This window comes from Chelonia mydas, chromosome 7 (assembly GCF_015237465.2).
Source record: "Chelonia mydas isolate rCheMyd1 chromosome 7, rCheMyd1.pri.v2, whole genome shotgun sequence".
Classification (NCBI taxonomy): Eukaryota; Metazoa; Chordata; order Testudines; family Cheloniidae; genus Chelonia; species Chelonia mydas.
Genome location: NC_057853.1, coordinates 47,227,756 through 47,247,364, shown reverse-complemented (window position 1 = coordinate 47,247,364; position 19,609 = coordinate 47,227,756). Strand labels below are relative to the sequence as shown.

Sequence of the window (19,609 nt, the reverse complement as noted above, 5' to 3'; positions counted from 1 at the left end):
TGAGGGGGCTCTGGCTAGTCCTGGAGGTCAGGCAAAGGGGCTGGCATCCCATGAGGTACCAGCCTCTGTACATGGAACAAGTCACAGGCTGAATGATAAATGACCTAGCTGGGGGCTGCGCTATGAAGACATGGGGCTGCCCGCCACCCCCACCCTGGCCCTGGAGCTGCAGGCATGACTCACGCCAGCTCCCAGCCCTAGTGCTCCCTCCACAAGCTAGCCTTCCCCGCAGCTGTCTTGTGCTGCCATCCCAGGGGCAAAGGAACCCAGCCCAGCGGGAAGCCCCAGCCCAGCCAGGGCAAGAGTGCACGCCATACAGGAGCAGGAGACCTCACGGGCAGATGTCTCCTTGCCCTGTGCCAGGAGCTAACAGAGGGCAGCTCAGTAAGCGGGGGAGGGAAGGGTGCTTGGTACCATGCACGCTGGCTGTTGAGTCACACACCAGGGGCCAGGAGAAACAGGGAATTGTCAGCATGGGCGGGGGGGTGGGAGATTCATGGTCCAGACTTGACTCAGCTAGAGTTGCCTCCCTATCTCAGGCATTGTGCCAGCCAAGAGGGGCCCTGCTGTACCAGGAGGGCACCCTACACTGAGCTGGTCCCTTTGTGCCAGCCCCAAATCCACCCCATGGAAACCAAAAGCCCCCCGAGCACCTGCCCCAGCCTCCCCCGCAGCAGGGCTTGGGAAATGGGGCTGCCCCCTGCTCCCAGGGCAAGGGGGAGCTGCGCCATAAGCAAACAGCAGCTGTCCGCTCTCATTCCGCCTTTAATGGTGAGATAAAGCACTTTGGTTTCTCAGTGACAGAGGCAGGGTGCTGGCTCCTGGCAGGCGTCCGGCCCAGCCCCCGCCTCACCCAGGCATGGAAGGGCATATCCTCCCCAAGTCCATAAACTCTGCCCCCAGGGGGGTTTCCAGACACATACAGCAGTACTTGTCACACCAGGCCTTGCCTCCCCAACACTCCTTCGCTCTCTGCATATCCGCCCCACTCCTTACAACAGGAGAAGGGCCCTGCCATCCCCTCCCTCCTCCACACCCCCAAAGCCTAGGGTAGAGCTAGGGGGCACCCCACACCCTCTGTGCAGCTTAGCTCATGTTGACAGTCCCCTGTCCCTCTGCTGAGCTGGGGAAAGGATGATCACCCCCTGACCCACACACCATGGGACCAGGCTCCGCACTGGGGCACACCCAGCAGTAGGGAAGGAGGAGCTACCTGGCCCTGGGGGATGAAGCCAGTCCAGGGCACAGCCCTTGTATTTCCACACCAGGGCAGATCTCCCCCCCCCCCGCCCCTCCTAGCTGCGGGCTGCCCCCTATCGCCGCATCACTGCCCAGGAACATCTCCCACCCCCACAGCCGCAAGCACTCTGCTGGCCAGCAGGGAAGGCTGGAGGGGCCTCTCGCCCCCTCAGCAGTGGCAGCGGTAGGGGGCCACCTCCAATAGATCTGCTACATTGGCACTAAACGAAATACAAAAGGCTCCTGGGTTGTAAGTCTGTCTGCCCCACAGAGGGGCACGCGGGGCTCTGGCTACAAGTGCCACCTATTGCGCCCATGTCCCTGCCATGCTAAGCACCAGGAGACGGCCTACTGCCACGAGGACCTGAGTAAGGGGCCAGACTAGTCCAAACGGGCCAGGAACCCCAGCACCAGGAGTCCCAGAGTGGCACAGGCTGGGCAGGCTGCACTGTTGTGGGTGCTCAGCTGCCGCTCGCACTCGTCCCCGTGCCAGCCCTGGTAACACTGGCACCGGAAGTGGGTCCGTAGGTAGGCGGTGTCAGTGGCAGACAGCTCCCCCTCTGCCCGCAGCAGCGGCTGCTGCCTGTCGGCCTCGCCCCGGCGCCGGATCTGGAAGCTGAGCGGGTTGAGGTGGAGGAAGACGTTGGCGGTGCTGTCCCGGCGCCGGCAGCGCCCCCTGCCCTGGCACAGCGCCTGGCTGCAGCGCTGGGCTGCCGTGGTGACGTTGATGATGTAGTGACCCAGCTCCTCCTCCAGGTAGGCCTTGATGGTCTGGCAGGTGCTCTGGGAAGGGAACGAGAGGTGAGTGAGAGCCAGAGGGCAGCAGTGAACTGACCCCCATGGCAGGTCCTGCTAGGAACCCAGGGGCAGCTCAAGCCCACCAGGGCACACCAACAGCATTGCCAGGCGCTAGCATTGTTCCTTCACCTGCCTTCAGATCCCCAGGGGCTGGCAGCACTATTGCTGTATGCAGGGGGTGGCACTACCCTATGCCCAGGCTGAGCCAGGAGGCAGAAATGCCAAGCAGACCAGGACTGGCAGGGCCCCAAGGAGGCAGGCAGCTTCCTCTGCCCCACTGATTGCCCGGGGTCAGGCACCATGGGATGCTCAGACCTCATGGGCACAGACTGGAGCACCCAGGAAGGCCACAACACATGCTGTGCGCAGCCCCTGGCTCACTCAGCACAGGCTGCGGTAGGCAGATGCCAGCGGGGAACCGGGCCCAATCCCATTTCAGTTTTTGACTCCACCGGGGGCAGGAGCAGGACTGTTGAGAGGTGCTCCCCATGTTCGATCCCAGAGCTCCGATGGCAGGAGGATGCTTCCCTGCTGCGGGCGAAGGGGGAGCTGTCCTCCCTCTGTACCTACCTGGCTCTTGGTGTAGTCTGCATCGCCCCAGAAGATGGCACCAGCCGCCCCCAGGGCGGCGCTCTCGCCAATGGTGGAGACCAGGTCCGTCTGCGAGGGAGGAATCCAGACAGGGCCAATGGTTAGGGTGGAAACTTGCAGCAGGAGGTAGGCAGGTGCAGCGCCCCGAAACAACCTGCATACTGCTCCCACCTGGATACTCCAGGGGCAGGAGGATTGGCTCATGTGGAAGGGCAGTGCCAAAGCAGTCAATCCCCTGGGGGGGTGGGGTGCTCAGACTCCAGCTGGGCTGCACTGGAGACGTGCCCTCTGCTAGTCTCTGAGTAGGGCTAGGCCTGGCCAGGACCGGGACAGGAGGCCTCCTGGGTGGCGCTAGAGCGCTGCTGTGGTGCTAGAGGCAGGTGCTTTTGGGCACACAAACTTGCCACCTGAGGCCATTAAAGATCCGAGGGTACTTTTCCTGCTAGGCCCCTCCCCCCAATTCTGCTGCCCAAATCCCAGCTCTCCCTACACTGCACCTCCATAAATGCTCCTCTCCCCCCCCCCACTCTTCCCCAGTCCAGCTGCCTCGGGGATTCTCCATTACGTGCTCCACACTGTTGCTGGGTGCTGTTAGACCAGCTGCTGTGCTCCGCCCCAGAGGTGGCTGCCTTTCTGGCACCAGGGAAAGCAGTGTCTTCCCCCCACACACACACACCCACACCCAGAGTCCATGAAGCAGCTGGGGGTTAAAGGTTGCCAGTTACCAGAGATATCCCAGGGCCACACCCAGCCTGGTTGCAGGCACTTTGTGACGGGGTGGGGGTGGAGCATCCCCACCCTGTGCTCCTCACATTCCTGCCCCTCCCTTCCTTGCCCCAGGCCAGCATGCATGTTCCTGGGCCGGGCCTGGCCATCAGGGCTGCTGAGACAGCAGGTGGCCTGATGGAACAAGCACTGAAAGCCAGGCAGGAGGGAAGCGTCTGGGACCCACCAGCAGCCAGGGAAATGGGCTGAGAGCACCAGAGGTGGGAGGCAGGGCATGTGTGCAGCTCAGCTCCTTCCTGGGATGGGGGTGGGTGGCTGCAGGAGGAAGTTGCCTAGCAAGTGGGACTGGAGGAGCGACTGAGAACCAGGCTCCGAGCAGCCTCCCCACCCATGGCCTTGCTCACTTACCCAGCTGCTGCAGCCCTCCGAGATCCCAGGCCTGGGCTCCCTGCACACAGCTCTGCCAGTGCCCCTCAGTCCCAACCCACAGCCCCTTGCTATCCCCGCCCTGGGCTCTCCCCACACAGCCCTGCCAATGCCCCTCAATCCTGACCCACAGCAGCCCCCTGCTATCCTAGTCTCACAAAGGGGTTGTAGCCTATTAAAGTCCCTTCACCTCACATTCATCCAAACTTGGAGCCAGCACTGAGAGGTTAGCGGAGGGGTTCTCAACACAATTTTTGGTGGCCTCGGAGTGTGACCACCAACTCTTGCTAGTGGCCACAGACACTTTTCCCTAAAATACTTAAATATGCACATCTACACATCCAAATCAGTCACTTATTTATGTAGGGTTGGTGGGGTTTTTTGCAGACTCAATAAAAATAGTGCTGTGAAAAGTGGTATTTGTCTGTTGGTTCATATCATATCACTTTTCCCAGGAGACTTATTAGCTAGCTGGGAGGCTGAGATATTTGCATGTCTGTTAATATCACTTTTCTCAGCAAGCCCCAGGACAAATTAAGCCCTGGATGGTGGGGGGCGGGAGGGGTTAGAGGGGGAGGCAGTGAGGACCTGGGGTGATGGATGCAGGGGAGACAGCAGGAGCCCAAGGCAAAGGGGGGAAGGGGGTGGTAAGCCTGCATGCCTGGAGCCGGGGGGGTCTGTGCCCATGCAGCTGAAGCTGGGGGTCGGAGCCTGCTGCCACACAGCTGGGGCTAGAGGTCAGCACCAAGGGCCAGCTCTGCAGCTGGAACCTGGGACCAGAGCCAGTGACCGGAGCCCGAAGCTGGGGTCACATGGCCAGAGCTGAGGGTTGGCACCTGCAGACCCATGGCCAGGTTCCTGAAGTCCCACCCCTGGAGCCTGCTGTCCAACCACCCCAGGGCTGAAGTCTGAGCCCCACCAACCCCTATCAAGGTGGGTCGAGAACTCACCTTGCTCCTGCAGCATTGTACCCCACCTGTCTCCAGAGACGTCCAGAGCACTGCATCCAGGAGCAACAGGGAGGGAGGGGGAAGAGGTCGATTTCCCCACCCCTTCACTGCCCAGGAGGCTGTTGTAGCCATACGAAAAGCCCCTGGTGGCTGCATGTGGACTACTGGATATGAGAGCAATGTTGGGCTGGAAGGGACCTCGAGAAGCCGTCAAGTCCAGCCCCCTGGGCTGAGGCAGGACCAAGTCGCCCTAGAGCAGCCCAGACAGGGGTTTGTCTGACTGGTTCTTAAAACCCTCCAGTGACAGAGATTCCACAACCTCCCTTGGAAGTTATTACTTTGTCCTACTGTCAGGGGCTATGGAGAACAATCGATCACCAGCCTCTTTGTAACAGCCCTTAACATATTTGAAGACTGGTATCAGCTCCCCCCTCAGTCTTCTTTTCTGAAGACGAAACATGCCCCAAACTTTTAACCTGTCCTCACAGGTCAGGTTTTCTAAACCTTTGATCATTTTTGCTACTCTTCTCTGGACTCTTCAATTTGTCCCCATCTTTCTAAAGTGTGGTGCCCAGATGAGGCCTCATCAGTGCTGAGCAGGACAATGTCCTCCCACACGACACTCATGTTAAAACACCCCAGAATGATGAAATTAGCTTTTTTTTTTTTTGCGGGGGGGCAAGGGGGGGCAGCAACTCTACTGCAGCCGTTTGATCCACTCTAACCCCCAGACCCCTTTTCAGCAGCATAGCCACCTAGCCAGTTAGTCCCCATTTTGTAGCTGTGCATTTGATTTTTCCTTCCTAAGTGTAGTACATTGCCCTTGTCTTTGTTGAAGTTCATCTTGTTGATTTCAGACCAATTCTCAATTGGTCAAGGTTGTTTTGAATTCTAACCCTGCCCTCCAAAGGGCTTGCAACACCTCCCAGCTTGGTGGCCCCTGCATAGTTTTATAGGAAAACTCCCCACTCCCTCATCCAAGTCATTAATGAAAATATTGACTAGCTCTGGACCCAGGACTGATCCCTGCAGGGCCCCACTAGATGCACCCTCCCAGTCTGACAGCAAACCCTGGAGTACCATCTTTCAGCCAGTTGCGCATCCACTTTATCATAATACTATCTAGACCCCATTTCCCTAGGAGAATGGCCAGCAGCCGGCTGTCCTGCTCCATGCCAGTGCTGTGTCTAAGCTATGACTAGGGCACTTGCCAAACACCAGCATCCAATGCCTCATAATTAGCCCTCTCATTGCCTCCCTGAGGACTAGTGTGTCCAAGTTACAGAAATGGAAACTGAGGCACAGGGACAGAAGATGATTTATTCAAGGCCAGAAAATTTAAGTGCCAGCAGTGAGAATAGAACCCAGGAGTGCTGACTCGCAGTCTCTTCTTCTAGCCACTAGACCCCACTCCACAGCCAGAGCCAGGAATAGAACCCAGGAGTCCTGGCACACGGTTCCCACTCTAGCCATTAGAACACCTGGCCCTTCCTCCCCTGCACACAAGATCAGGCCTCTCCCCTAAGAGGTGAGCTGCACTCTAGCACTAATGTATGTACCACAGAAAGAAGCAGCCTGCCACCTACAGAGACCCCACTCCCATCACCCCAAGGACCCCTCCGCCCCCGGAGCACTTCCCCTGGGAAGCAGCCCCAGCCAGGAGCCGCACTCAGCAGGACACAGGAGGAAGCATTTAGGCATGTGCTGCCCTGGCAGACAGCAGCAAAGGAGGCTGCAATCACCAAGAGCAGGGGGGAATCTGCCCAGCTGGGGTCACTGGTGTCCTCCCACTTGCCTCCACCCCCTCAACATGCCCAGAAGGCCAGGGGTGGAGAGGCCCCCCCCCTCCCATACCACTAGGAGCTGCCCAGCTGTGCAGGACAGCATGAGGACCCTGAGAACCTCTGACTCCCAGCCCACCCCAGAGAAATAGCTTTGCAGCCCCAGCCATGCTAGCAGCTGGCTTTGTGCAGGGCCCCCTGGACTTCTACTCAGTCACTAATGGGGTGCTGTGCCCAGCAAAGCTGGCACACTGAGCACTATAGATGGGCTGATGGATGCAGCGGGCCTCAGTGGCACTTTCACCCCCATCTCAGCAACCAACATCCCACAAAAAGAAAAAGGAGGATTGTGGCACCTTAGAGACTAACCAATTTATTTGAGCATAAGCTTTTGTGAGCTACAGCTCACTTCATCGGATGTAGCTCACGAAAGCTTATGCTCAAATAAATTGGTTAGTCTCTATGGTGCCACAAGTACTCCTTTTCTTTTTACAAATACAGACTAACACGGCTGCTACTCTGCAACATCCCACAGAGTCTCTGTGCAGAGAGGTGTCCCATGGGGCTTGGCTCAGCTTCCCTCTCCCAGTGCCTGCAGGGTAGGAGTGCAGAGTGGAGCAGGGCTCAGACCAGAGTCCATTCACACAGGTTCTGTTACAAGGGGGCCCTTTATACAAAACTGCTGGGAGACCCCACATCCCCCATTTCAGTGGGGTGCCCCATGCTACATCCTCAACAGTTAGAAAAGGAGATTGTTGCCTCCTACCCCTCTCCCATTGCTGCAAGGGGCTTGGTGCCTGCCCGCCCACCACCTGCTAGCACCCGAGGCTCCTCCATGCTCTGCTGGAGGAGCCCACCCAGGGCACAGCCCCATCCCATCAGGAGGGAGGTTGATGGAACTGCTCTCCTGGAACCACGGAGCCAGCACTCGATTCCCCATATCGGGCTGGCAACAGGAGTGGGCCAGATCTAACACTCCCACCCCTGTCAGCCCAACAGCATGGCTTGGAGCCCCACACAGGACAATGGGGCACCCCCTGTGGCAGATACTGGCCTCTGCCTGCCTGCTCACAGCTCGGACATGCCCCTGCCCCACAGGGAGAGACTGCAATGGTTTCATACATTAAGCCATTCTTGGGTATCTGCAGGCCCTGCCACTAAGTGTCAGGCATGGATGGGCCAGAACAATGGCACCAGCACCACCCTCCCACTCCTGCCTTTCGTCCCCCACCACAGCCACCTCCCCGCCCATCATGCTGCCCCCCGCAGGCTCTTGTAGGGACAGTTACACCACAGGGCACCAGGAAACAGACTTCCCAATGGAGATCCTCAGCACCGCAGAGGGCATCCTGTGACAGCATGGACCTTCCACGATGGGCAGGGGGGCTGGCTAACGGGGGCATAGTACAGGATGGGATCATTTCAGACTGCACCCCACCACAGCTCTGTATGCCCCCCCCCCCCCAAATGGGACCTTTCCCCCACACCACACCTGGGGCCCAGAGAGCTCAGGCACTGGATTTTCACCTGAGCTCTTGAGAAAAATCTGTCTCTAGCTGATTTGCCTGTGCTCAGGCAGGAGGGCTGGGAATGGAACCCAGGAGTCCTGGCTCTCAAAGCCATGCTTGTCTTCCGGCTGCCTCCTGAAGCTGGGCCCTGTGGGGCGGGATCCAGAAAGGGGAAGTCATGGCTGTCAACAGGCAGTTAGCCTGCACAGTGGCAGGGCCACGGCTCCCATTTCAACAGCTGCACTCCCCCCACCAGCCGGGGCATTGTAAGGTCAGGAACTCATCCCCAAGCCCTCCTCAGCCATGGCAACGCTGGGCAGGACCAGGGAGTTGGAGTGTGATCTCATAGACGCACCTGGCTAACACAGGAAGATTCCCCCCCACTCCACCTCCACTGCCCATCCTTCTCTCCTCCCACCTCAGCCTGCCAGGAGGGCCACAGAGCCGCCCTGTCCCAGCTCACTTGGCTACCACCATGCAAGAGCCCTATGCCCAGCTGGCACAAACAACAGGGCTGCTGGCAAGTCCACTCAGATGCAGAGGGGCAAGAAGGACCAGGACCCTGCTCTACCCCATAAAGCGCCACCAGGCACAGCTGGGGTTGAATTTGGGGAGCTGGTGTTTAAAGCCTTGGATGACGGGAAGAACCAGTTCCTCCCACCCTCCATGGCAGAGATCACATGAGGCCTGGAAAAGACTGCAAAGTCTGTCCCCTTGGTATGCTCTGGTGCCTTTGCTGTAATATACTGGGAGGGTTTGTGATCACACTGCCCCCTAGTGGTGAGCCCACTCACTACCCTCTCCCAGAGCCAGAGAGCTAGAGGCCTGGGTTTGGGCTGGGAGGAAGCAGGGTTCAGCCCCAGCATCTCTGGCAGAAATGGGTCGGTCCCTGGGGCACGGGCGCCGCCTTACCCTGCTCAGCACATCCAGCTTGCGGCTGTAGGTGGGCCTGGTATAGACGAAGACGGGCAGCGAGTAGCCGTCGTGGTGCTGGTGGGAGATCCGCAGGGCCTCCATAACCCGCGAGCGCACAAACTTGCGGCCATTCTCGGAGGAGGCCAGGATCTGGTCTAGGTAGATGGAGGGATAGAGGGCTGTGCTCTCCTTCCAGAGCCAGGCCAGACGGTCATTGCGTGTCTCCTCCACGTCAGGGCAGCGCCCCGTGTAGCTGTCCGGGTTCTTGCTGTAGTCGTGGTTGTAGCAGTCCGGGAAGAGGTAGTAACCCCACAGCTGCTTGGGTCGGTAGCTCTTGGCGTGCTGCAGGGTGAGGAGCATGAATTTCTGGGCCGAGCTCTCAAACTCATACTGGGCCTCCTTGTTCACCAGGTCCTCCTGCCAGCTGGGGTGCCGCAACAGCACCAGCTGGCGGGAGTTCTTGCGGTAGACGTCCTTGTTCTGCCAGTTGCGGATCCAGATGGGCCGCCACTCTTCCCAGTCAATGACAGCCAGCCCTTCCTTGGCCTCTGAGCGGATGTACTTGCGGATGCCCTCCTGGAGCCGGTCCAGGTGATCCGTGAGGCTGCTGTTCTGGGGGACACCCCCGTTCACAGCCACCTGCTGCTCGTCGTAGTAGGGGTAGCGGCCCAGGCGCTCCTTGTAGAAGATGGTGAGGTTCTGGTCTACGAAGCCCTCGTTGGGAGAGGCCTGCAGGTCAAAGAGGCTGAAGTCCAGCTGGACCTTGAAGCGGGGCCTGCAGTCCTGGGTCGGCGCATTCCAGGCCACAATGAAGGGCTTCCGGGTGAAGAGGGGGGCAAAGGTTGGCTTCTCGTCCTGCCCACGGCTGCCAGGGACAGCAAGGAGCAGGAGCCATGGCACTGCCAGCGCAGAGCCTCCCCGCATTCTCTCTCGCTGGGCTGCTCGGTCACAGGATGGCTTCAGGTCACAGCCTGCCGGGGGAAAAGGCTGTAAGAGGGTAGGGCAAAAGGCACTCCCCCACCCTGCTAGCAGTAGAGCTCTGCCAATGCCCCTGAAGCCCCCCTACTAGCCCAACCCACAAACCCAGCTTTGCCAACGCCCCTCCAAGCCATCGAGGTACTCCAATGGTCTACCACTGGCCCCCTTGTGAGCGCCTCACAAACATTCGTGCATCTCTGCTCTGAGCTGGGGAGAATACAGAAGGGAAACTGATGCTCAAAGCTCAAGTGACTGGCCTGAGGCCACACAGGACGACTGCAGTGGAGCTGGGAACGGAACCGAGATCTCCTGCCTTTCAGCCTAGCATCTCAGACCCCAGACCAGCCTTCCTGCCCCGAGAGCCCAACCTGCGGCAGCCTCTGTTGTTCCAGCCATGGAGCTAACTCCCAGGGCTCTGCCGCCGCACTTTGGTCCTGACCTGCCGCAACCCACCTGAGCGCAGTACAACTCGATGGGCAGCAGAGACTCGTCCTTAGGAGGGGAAGCTGCCAGCCACAAAACCCTCCAGCACCAGCAGCGGTACAGGGCCGAGAGCAGTCCCAGACCCAGGTCGGTCAGCACAGCAGGCTGAGCAGCCTCCCCAGCCCCAGCCAAGGGCCGGCTCCAGAGCTCAGCTCCAGTGGTGCAATTCCAGCATAGCTTTCTTGACAGTCCCACCAGCAAGAGCCGGGCCCCACCACACAGCAGGCACGTAAACTCCCTGGAAGGGAGCTTGCAACTTAGGGCCTGGCTCCGATCTCCCCCACACGTGGCGCAGACCGCGACCACTCGGGTCGAGTCACTCCGGATTGACGCTAGCGGTAAACCGGAAGGATCAGGCCCCACGCCGGAGGTTTGAAGCCCTGAAACATCCCAAGAATGTGCGGGCCTTCGCTTATCAGCGCAGCCGGTGGGTCGGACACGCTTTGTTCCCGACCGATCCCTCCCTCTCCCCCTGTGCGACCCCCGCCGCAGCTCCGCCGAGATGTCCCAGCCAGGCCACCTTTTGTTCGGCAGCTCCGCGCACTGAGCAACAGGCTTCGCAAGAGCTGCGGGGCAGCGCGAACTTTTTTCCATTGCAATAGCCTGCGAGGCCAGCCGCTCGGTGGGAAGCAAGCGCCGGAGATCAAATAGCAAAGCTGGGGGGGGGAGGAGGGAGAGAAAAATGTGGGTGTCAGCAAAGCAAGCGCTCGCACAAAGCCGCGCGGAGCAGCCCCACGGAGCGGAGCTGCAGCGAGGACCGATCCGCTCCCAGCCCGGCCGGCCGGCGAGCGGCACAAATCACCGCACGGCGCAGAGCCGGGAGAGGGACTCCGCGGAGCGGCGCGTCCGGGACAGAGCCGGGGCTCCCCAGAGTAACCAGCTGCCCGTCGGCCCGCCTCGCCGGACCCCCAGCCAAGCCGCACGCCGGGATCCAGACCGCGAGCTGCCGGAGCGGGGCAGGGCAAGCGGGGGAACAGGGGACCTTTCCCAGCCAGCCGGGCTCCGCTCCAGAGCGGGACGCTCGCCGGGCCGCGGAGGGGCTCGGCAGCCCCCGCGCCGGAACCGGGGCCGGTGGGAGCGCTCCACGCCCCCCGCCCCGGTAGCTGGGAAAGTTCCCTGCTCGCCCAGCCCCGAGCGGGTCGCGGCCGGGCGGGCCCCAGCAGCTCCCCTGCGCTCCGGGCGCGCACTCACCTGGGGCTCAGCTCCCCATCACCCCCCAGCGAGCCCCTTTTAAAGGGCCACGAGCCCAACACCACCCCGCTCGCCGCTGCCGGCCTCGGCAGCCCCTTTAAAAGCCCAGCGGCTGGAGCGGCCCAACGCGAGCCGGAGGGGAGGGGGAATCCCTGCGGACCCGCCCCCCCAGGGAGGCACCGGCTCAGCGCACATAGCCGGCCGGAAGCGGGAGGGAAGTCCTGCGGTCCCTGGCTCGGTGTGCGCCGTTTCTAACGCTCCGTGGCAACGGGGACCATTCTTTTTATGTGCACTAGTCCTTACCCCCTTCCCCAGTCGGCAGGACCCACTTGGTACAGCCCGGCGGGCTTGGCATGCCAAGCGCCGCTTGCTACTGAACTGCAGGGGGCGGCGCGCGCCGGGGCAGGGCGGGGCCAGGGGAGCGGCCGGGCTAACGGAGCCCGCACACGGCGGCAGTTAGGGGAGCGGCGAACTGCTGCAGCGCCGGCCTCTGCCCGCAGGAGGGCGCTGTGGGGAGGTGGAGAGGGTCACTGGCTGTGGGGGGCTCCCAGCTACTTCAGCCCCAGCCTCTCCCAGCAGGGGGCGCTGTGGGCAGTGGGGCAGGAGCACTGGCTGGGGGCGGTCCTGGTTACTCCAGTTCCAGCTTCTCCCAGCAGGGGGCGCTGTGGGTCGCGGGGCAGAGGGCGCTGGCTGTCTGTGTGTGTGGGTGCCGGGTGCCCCAGCCCCGGAGCCCTCTGCGATTCTAGTGTTCGGAGCCTGTTTTCTCCGGGAGCTGCAGACAATGGGCTGGCATGCCTGCTGCCTTGCCCTCGCCCGGCGGGAGTTGGTATAAGGCAGGGATTCTCAAATGGGGGGTCGGGACTGCTCAGGGGGTCGTGAGGTTATTACACGGGGGGGTCACAAACTGTCCGCCTCCACCCCAAATCCCGCTTTTCCTCCAGCATTTATAATGGTGTTAAATATATAAAAATGTGTTTTTCATTTATAAAGGGGGGGTCGCACTCAGAGGCTTGCTATGTGAAAGGGGTCACCAGTACAAAAGTTTGAGAACCACTGGTATAAGGATTGACTTGGGAGCACTGGCTCTCTGATCAAGTCACAAAGCGGTTGTTATGTCAACGGCTGGGAATCCCTCGGAACATTTGTTTTGTTATGGACTCTACATAAACATCTGCTGGGGGAACAATGTCAGCCCCAGTGAATGGCCATTGTCTCGGCAGGGCCATTTTCCTTCCCAGGAATGCGCCCGCCAGTCTGCTGGGTTCAATGGCTCCCCCAGAGCTCTGGCAACTGGCTGCCAGGGCAGGGCTTGGCATGCCAAATGGCTGGCGCGTTCCAGCCAGCCGGCGTTCTGGAGCCCTTCCAAAGTGCCACTAGAGCTCAATCAAAACTAGCTCTTCAGAGCCAGAAGGCCAAGCAGCTGGATCCTCTCCCACCACGAGGTTATTTGCATGTTCTCATGATCATAGAAGCCGACAGCACTCAGGGGTTCAATGGGGCTTGTCTGAGTTTGGCAGCTGGCTGGTGCATGGTGCCATCTGGGGAACCTGCAGACACAGGATGCTGAGCGATCAGCCCTGGTTGAGTTCAGCTGCAGTCGTGGGTTTTCCTTGTCTCTGGAAATCAGGCTTCTATCTAACTACATAACAGAGCTCCTGCTTTCCCCATACCACTGGGCCAGTGGGCCTCAACCCTGTCCCAGAAGGGCCTTGAGACCCCATGGTGTCCCAGGTCTGTCTGCTGAGAGTGCCACCACCAGGGGCAGCAATGGTGCTTGTCAGCTCAGGATGTCTCTAAAGCTTTACGCTTTGCTTGAACACTCCTCTCTGGGAGCCCTGGGCTATGAGCAGGAACATGGGGGTTAAAGAAACAGTGCCGCACGCTGGATTCCTTATTGATTAAAGCCTCCAAAAAGTGCCTTCAGTCACCTACGGCACTGGGGACTGGGATGGCTCTGGGGATGGAGATGGAGTCTCTCACCTCTAGGTCCCTAGTTCCATAACCCAGCCCAGGTCAAAAGAGACCAAAGAGCCTTGGCTTGGGGTGGCTGATGAGTGGCCTTTTGGCCATGAATTAATGGGGAGGGATGTCCCAGTCCATTTCCAAATGGGCCGGTATCTACGTGACACCCACTGCCACCAAACCTGCTGGCACTCCCAGCAGCGAGACCGAGGGCTGAGTCGGCCACAGGGTCCCTCTGCACTAGTGAAATGGCCCACAGGCTGACCAAGGTTGCCCACTGCAGATCCCTCCTGATCCATCCAGGTTTGCTGCTGCAAAGAGGGATAGTAGGACGAGATCATTGGGGACACCGTTACAGGGTGCACAACCGGGCCCCAGTTCTCAAATGGTTTGGGCCCATCTACAGTAGCAGCTTCCCTCAAGGTTGGAGTGGGTCCAAGGGGAACGTATTGAATGCTTTTGCTGGCCTCCAGCGGATGCCCCTGTCTCACAAATAGAGGTTGGTCTCTGCGGGGTGAGGCTGAGGCACGCGGGTTATATGGGGGCTGTTTGCCCTGCCGCTGCCCATGCTGTATCTTGGCTGCAAGCAACCAGAGGCCTTTGAGCTCCAGGGCTGTTGCCACAGCCCCAATCTCACACCCCCACAATCGAATGCAGTTTTATGTTTGCACTGCCAGCTGGCCTGGGCACCTCCCCTTCCTCCCTCCACTGGGTTTGCAGGGCACCAGGGGAATAACCTTGGGGCTTGCTTTTAGCAGGGCCCTGCTTTTCCAGTCACATGTGAGCTACTTACAAGACACTGTGTGTAAAGTAATTAAGGGCTTGTCTACATGGGGAGTTTGACCACATATGCTTAGTCCAGAAGTTTCTGCTTCTGGTTTAGCTTAGCTCCCTTTGGCTGTCCACATGTGGGCTTACAGTGGTTTAAATTCACTCCTTTAGCTTCTACTGCTAGAACTTCCCGAGTGCACGAGTCCAAACAAGCAAACAGGATGAGGCCAACTAGTGACAGCTGTTATAAGAAACCCCACCACCACCACCGCCCCTCCCCACAGGGTAAGGTACAGAAGATCCACTCCCACCCCAGGCGTTACTCGCTGGTTACACAAATGGAGGGACACCTTAGGGCTGTTCTTAACAAGCAGCCACCCCACAGACAAGCACTGCTACCTCCCCACTCTTTACTGCTCCTGCTGGGAGAGACCAGGTCTGGTAACTGGGAGCTCCCCACATACCCAGCACTCCTGCCCCTCCCCACAGTGCCCCCTGCTGGGAGAGGCTGGGGCTGGAGTAGCTGGGAGCTCCCCCCACAGGCAGCGCTCCTGCCCCCTCCTCACAGCGCCCCCTGCTGGGAGAGGCTGGGGCTGAAGTAGCAGGGAGCTCCCCCAACACTGAGCGCTCCTCTCCCCCTCCCTACGCCCCTGCTGGAAGAGGCTGGGGCTGGTGTAGCCGGGAGCTCCCCCAACAGCCAGTGCTCCTCCCCCACTCCCCACAGCACCCCCTGCTGGGAGAGGCTGGACTGGAATAGCTAGGAGGTCCCCCCACAGCCAGTGTTCCTGCCCTGTTCCCCACAGCACCCCCTGCTGGGGGAGGCTGGAGTAGCTCGGTGCTCTCCCCACAGCCAGTGCTCCTGCCCCACTCCCTACAGCAGGTGCCAGAATCATCAGGGCAGAGTGGTACCAGCAATGCCCTCTGAGCAGCAGTGGGTGGGTTCTGGCAGTGCATGCCCATCATGTGAGGCCCCAGGCCAGGGAATAACAACAGGGAGGAGAGCTACTGGATCATCCGGTGCCTTCATTCCAGCTGAGACGGATCTCCAGCGGCAGAGGAAATGAAGGGCAGCTGATCTGTAATCCGATCACAGCCCCCCCACCCCTGCGCTGGGGAGGGGCAAGGGGGTGAGGCCCAAGTGGGAGGAGGATGGAAGGGGAAGGCACTGGCCCAAGCTGGGCTCTGCAGTTCAGGGTGGGGGGTGAGCTCCCAGTGGGAGGAGGGGGAAGGGGAAGGCACTGGGGCTAGGCTGAGGCAGGGGCCAGGCGAGCCAAACAATGGGGACTCCCAGAGGAGCTGGCTGTGGAGCTTGGGGCATTGTTCCACACAAAGGGCTCAGGAGGCAGCAGTGGGGCAGCTCCCAGCAACGAGGCCAGCCAGCCCAACCCCAAGCCCCGCACATGAGCATAGGCAGCCAATTCAGGGTGGATACGCACCACCAGCCATGCCAACCACGTCCGCACTTCCCCTCCCCCCCCCCCCGAGCTACACCCTCCCATTACAGGCCCTGATTCCCCCCTCCCCCCATTACAGACCCCAAATCCCCCTGTCCACCACCCCCATTACAGACCCCAATTCCCTCTGCCCACCCCCCATTGCAGACCCCAATCCCCCCTGCCCACCACCCCCATTACAGACCCCAATTCCCTCCACCCCATGTTAGGCCAGGTCTCTACAGGGGCCAAGGCTGACTGTCACTAGGGGATGCCGTTCTGCCTGGGGGGCTGCCCCGCGGGTATAACACTGCGCAATGGCTGCAGCGTAGGATTATCATTCCATGCCTCCTTGCTGGGAACAAAGCAAAGCAACCCAAGCTGGGGCTGATGGAGGAGATAATACACACAGCCCATCCGGCTTCTTGACGGGCCCGGAAATCCATGTGCCTGGGATGAGGTAACAGCCAGGAAGAAATGCAGGAAGCCGGGTGTGTTCCAGGTTGGAAGCATGAGACACTCACCAGCAGTCCAGAGGGGAGAGTGAAACAAGGCCTCCTCAACATTTCCACTCCCCCCAGCCAGCACTCCTGCCCCACACCCTACAGCGCCCCCTGCTGGGAGAGGCTGGGACAGGAGTGGCTGGGAACTGCTCTGTGTCTAGCACTCTCACTTTTCTGGACAGTGCCTCCTCTGTTTTAGTCCTGGAAACACTGTAAATGAGACAGTTGTCCCCCGTACAGAGAACTGAGCTAGAAAGTCCCTGCTAAGTACGCTGGTCTGGATACAGAACCAGAGCGCACACACACATCCCCCCCTTACTTTCCACAACACTCAAACCACAGCCTGGGACCCACAGCTCCTGTATCCTTCCAGTTACCAAGTCTCATGTTATCACACTAACAATATAGATTGCAAAGCCCTTTGCAAAGGTGGGGGTCACTATCACCATTGCACAGATGGGGAAACTGAGGCACTAAGCGTTACCCAAAGACACATAGCAAATGGGTGACAGAGCCAGGTCCTGAACGCAGCTCCCCAGGGGTCTTGCTGCCACACACGGCTCTAGTGCATTGCTGCTGTAGCATCTCAGCACCAGCTGATCTCTGCTGCACGTCATGCAGTCCTCAGCGCTACCCGAGCAAGATGCTCTCTCCAGAACCTCTCGCTTGCCTGCCCTCACGGTGTCTGAAGCTGCCGCACCATTGATCAGACCACCTTCTCATTGACCCTTGGGGCTGGTTGTTCCAAGCACTGGCATGTGGGCAGCCAAAGGGTGTCCCCACCTGATGGCTAGTCACTGGCTTGTGTGACATGAGTTTGTGGGGTGTCAGTCCCATGGGCCCGTCACAATGCCAACAGCCCACCAGCTTTTAGTCGCTGCAGAAAGGCTGAGGACTGACTGGGCCACGGAGCCAACCTCCCTGCTCACCCCAGAGGCTGAGGCACCTTGGCAGGGAGCGGTGTGTGAGATGCCTGGCACTGCTTCTGCCCACGCTGGGCGTACGCTGGCAAACACAGTTACCATGAAACTCCCTGAGCAACGCCCTTGGATCAGATTCACCCTCAGCAGCGTAAGGTCCTAGCCAGGACTACTCTAAATAGGGGAGGTTTCTGCCACACACCTGGCATGAAGGAGGCAGGGCATTGAGCAGGTGCCCACAATGAACATTGCAGGTCATCTAGATGAGCACAATGAACATTGCAGGTCACTGGATGTTCTACTCCCCTCTGGGACAGCTGGCCGGGGTGTTTCTAGCACATGGCACTGACAGACCCCCCCTCACGCTCTGGGTTAGTGCACTAAGTCTTGTCTCCTACCCCTGGCATTGGGGCAGGATCAGATCTTTTGCTAGCCTCCTGTGGCCCCTCTATAGGTTAACACTGGCTGTGTCCTTGCACCACACATTGGAGGGAGTCATAGCACTTTGTGGACATTCATTTACTCACAGAACCCCTCTGGGAGACCAGTCAATATCATTAGCCCCATTTTATAGATGGGGAAACTGAGGCACGGAGAGAGGGAGTGACTTGACATGATCATGCAGCAGGCCAGCAGCAGAGGCAGGTCTAGAACCCAGCTCTTCCAAGGCCTAGCCCAATGCACCAGCCACTAGGTAACACTATCAGAATGAGCATGTGATGGAGCTGGGAATAGACCTCAGGAGTCCTGACACACATTGCCCCCCCGTTCTCACTGTCCGATTCCCCTCCCCCCCCCCACTTCCCTTCCAGAACTGGGAATAGGACCCAGGAGTCCTAATTTCCACCCCCACCCCACATTCTCACCATTAAACTCCCCACTTCCCTTCCAGCACTGGGAAGAGAACCGAGGTATCCCAACTCCCTGCTCTTACCACTCCTTTCCTGATCTCATTTCTATTGCTAGGTTCGTCCCAGCCCGTTATTCTCTCCAGGTAAAGCAGGTCCCTTCACCCTCCCACAGTATAAAAAACTACTCACCCACCTGGCTTAGCTTTCTGTGGCTCCGGGTGGCAGCACAGGTAGGGTGTGGTAGAGAGATCGGTCCACACTGGGGGAAACCCCTCACAGATGGCTGCACCCAGCGAAGGAAGGGAGAAATAAGTGAATGACGGAGCTGGCGAGGAGGAGATTTTTGACCCAGGCAGGGGATCTTCAAACAGTCCAAAGGGTCCGGATTGGACAAAGATGCTTCCTGGGCTGCGCCGTCCCGGGGCTGGGATTCCAGGGGCTCTGTCTCCCAATGTCTCTCTCTCCTTCTCAGCTCTCCTAGGCTCGGTCCCCCTCTCCAGAGGTGCACACTCTCAGTCTCTGCAGTCCAGGGAGGTGTGCGTTTCCCAGTTCTCACCCGCCCCAATGGAGCTGCCCTATGTGCCTTAGCCAGTGCCCACCCCTTTGTCCCCCTAGACTCCCCCCTAGCTTGGAAGGCCTTTCTCCCGGAACCGAGCCTCATTTCCTGCTGGCAAATGGAAAGGGAAGCTGTGCAGTCCCTGCTCAGCAACCACAAGGCCTCAGAAAGCTCAGAGATGGGAGGAAGAGTGGCTCAGAGGTCAGCAAGGTCTCAGGGGATCTCCCCCGCGTTCGCTTCCACTTGCAACCCAAGGCGACTGCTGCTGTTCCATCATGCACCAGCCCAGTTTCCCCCAACCCTGCCGACGGGGCAAGATCGGGGCTTAGCACGGGCTGGATCGAGCGCTGCTTCCCATCCTGTTCTGATGTTGCCACCTGCCCCACCCAAAAAGGAAATACTGCAACAAGAGTCACCCAAAAGCTCTCCGGACTCTTGGCTCCAATGTGCACCTCTCCCAACCTGTAGGTGGCACTGCACAGCAGCTGGGCCTGGCACAGTGCCCCCAAGCTGTGCTCTGTGAGTGTGTCTGGTACCACCAGGATGTGTCGGAAGGTTCTACTCCCCTTGAACGATTCTTCCTCTGCTTCCGGGTCTGCCTGACTCCAGCAGGACTGGAGAGCACCGTCTGCAGGCGAGGGGACCGGAGCCTGCACTGTTAGAGGATGCCAGAGAGACTAGCCCCCATTGCCCCCTAAGCTGAACTGCACGTAGGTGCAGGGCCAATACAGAAGCCACATTCTGGGGCTGGCGCAGAGGCCCCTGGCCGGCTGTTCGTGGAACACCGGCGGGTGTGCCATGGAGATCTGGCGGGGCACAATGGCGCAGGTGCCCCGTCTTCTTTACAGGTGCTAAACCCCATAAAGGACGTTAGAAATGCACAAAGACTTTCCCACAGGAGCACATGCCGGAGCTGCCCCAGAGACGTTCTGCAGTCACCAGCGAAGTGGGGGTGGGGAGATGTCCCCAAGACACTCTCCTGGGCCCAGACTGAGGCTGTATAGGGAATTTGCGGGACCCTGGGATG

General features: G+C 59.6%; 1 protein-coding gene across 6 annotated transcripts; it reads right to left on the bottom strand.

Annotated features, from left to right (window-relative positions):
- Positions 1 to 747: 747 nt before the first annotated feature.
- On the bottom strand, positions 748 to 18,951 carry HYAL2 (hyaluronidase 2). Of its 6 annotated transcripts, XM_037905322.2 has the most exons (5): positions 11,587 to 11,749; positions 10,366 to 10,775; positions 8,932 to 9,905; positions 2,608 to 2,697; positions 748 to 2,022 (listed from the first exon to the last, which is right to left on the bottom strand). In XM_037905322.2, the coding sequence occupies exons 3-5, from the start codon at positions 9,856 to 9,858 to the stop codon at positions 1,621 to 1,623; spliced, it is 1,419 nt and encodes a 472-aa protein (XP_037761250.1). In that variant the 5' UTR covers positions 9,859 to 9,905; positions 10,366 to 10,775; positions 11,587 to 11,749; the 3' UTR covers positions 748 to 1,620. The 6 variants fall into 6 exon arrangements, with proteins under 6 accessions (XP_037761250.1, XP_027680146.3, XP_027680145.2 ...); XM_027824345.3 differs by lacking the exons at positions 10,366 to 10,775; positions 11,587 to 11,749 and adding an exon at positions 18,216 to 18,951; XM_027824344.3 differs by lacking the exons at positions 10,366 to 10,775; positions 11,587 to 11,749 and adding an exon at positions 18,220 to 18,342.
- Positions 18,952 to 19,609: the final 658 nt, after the last annotated feature.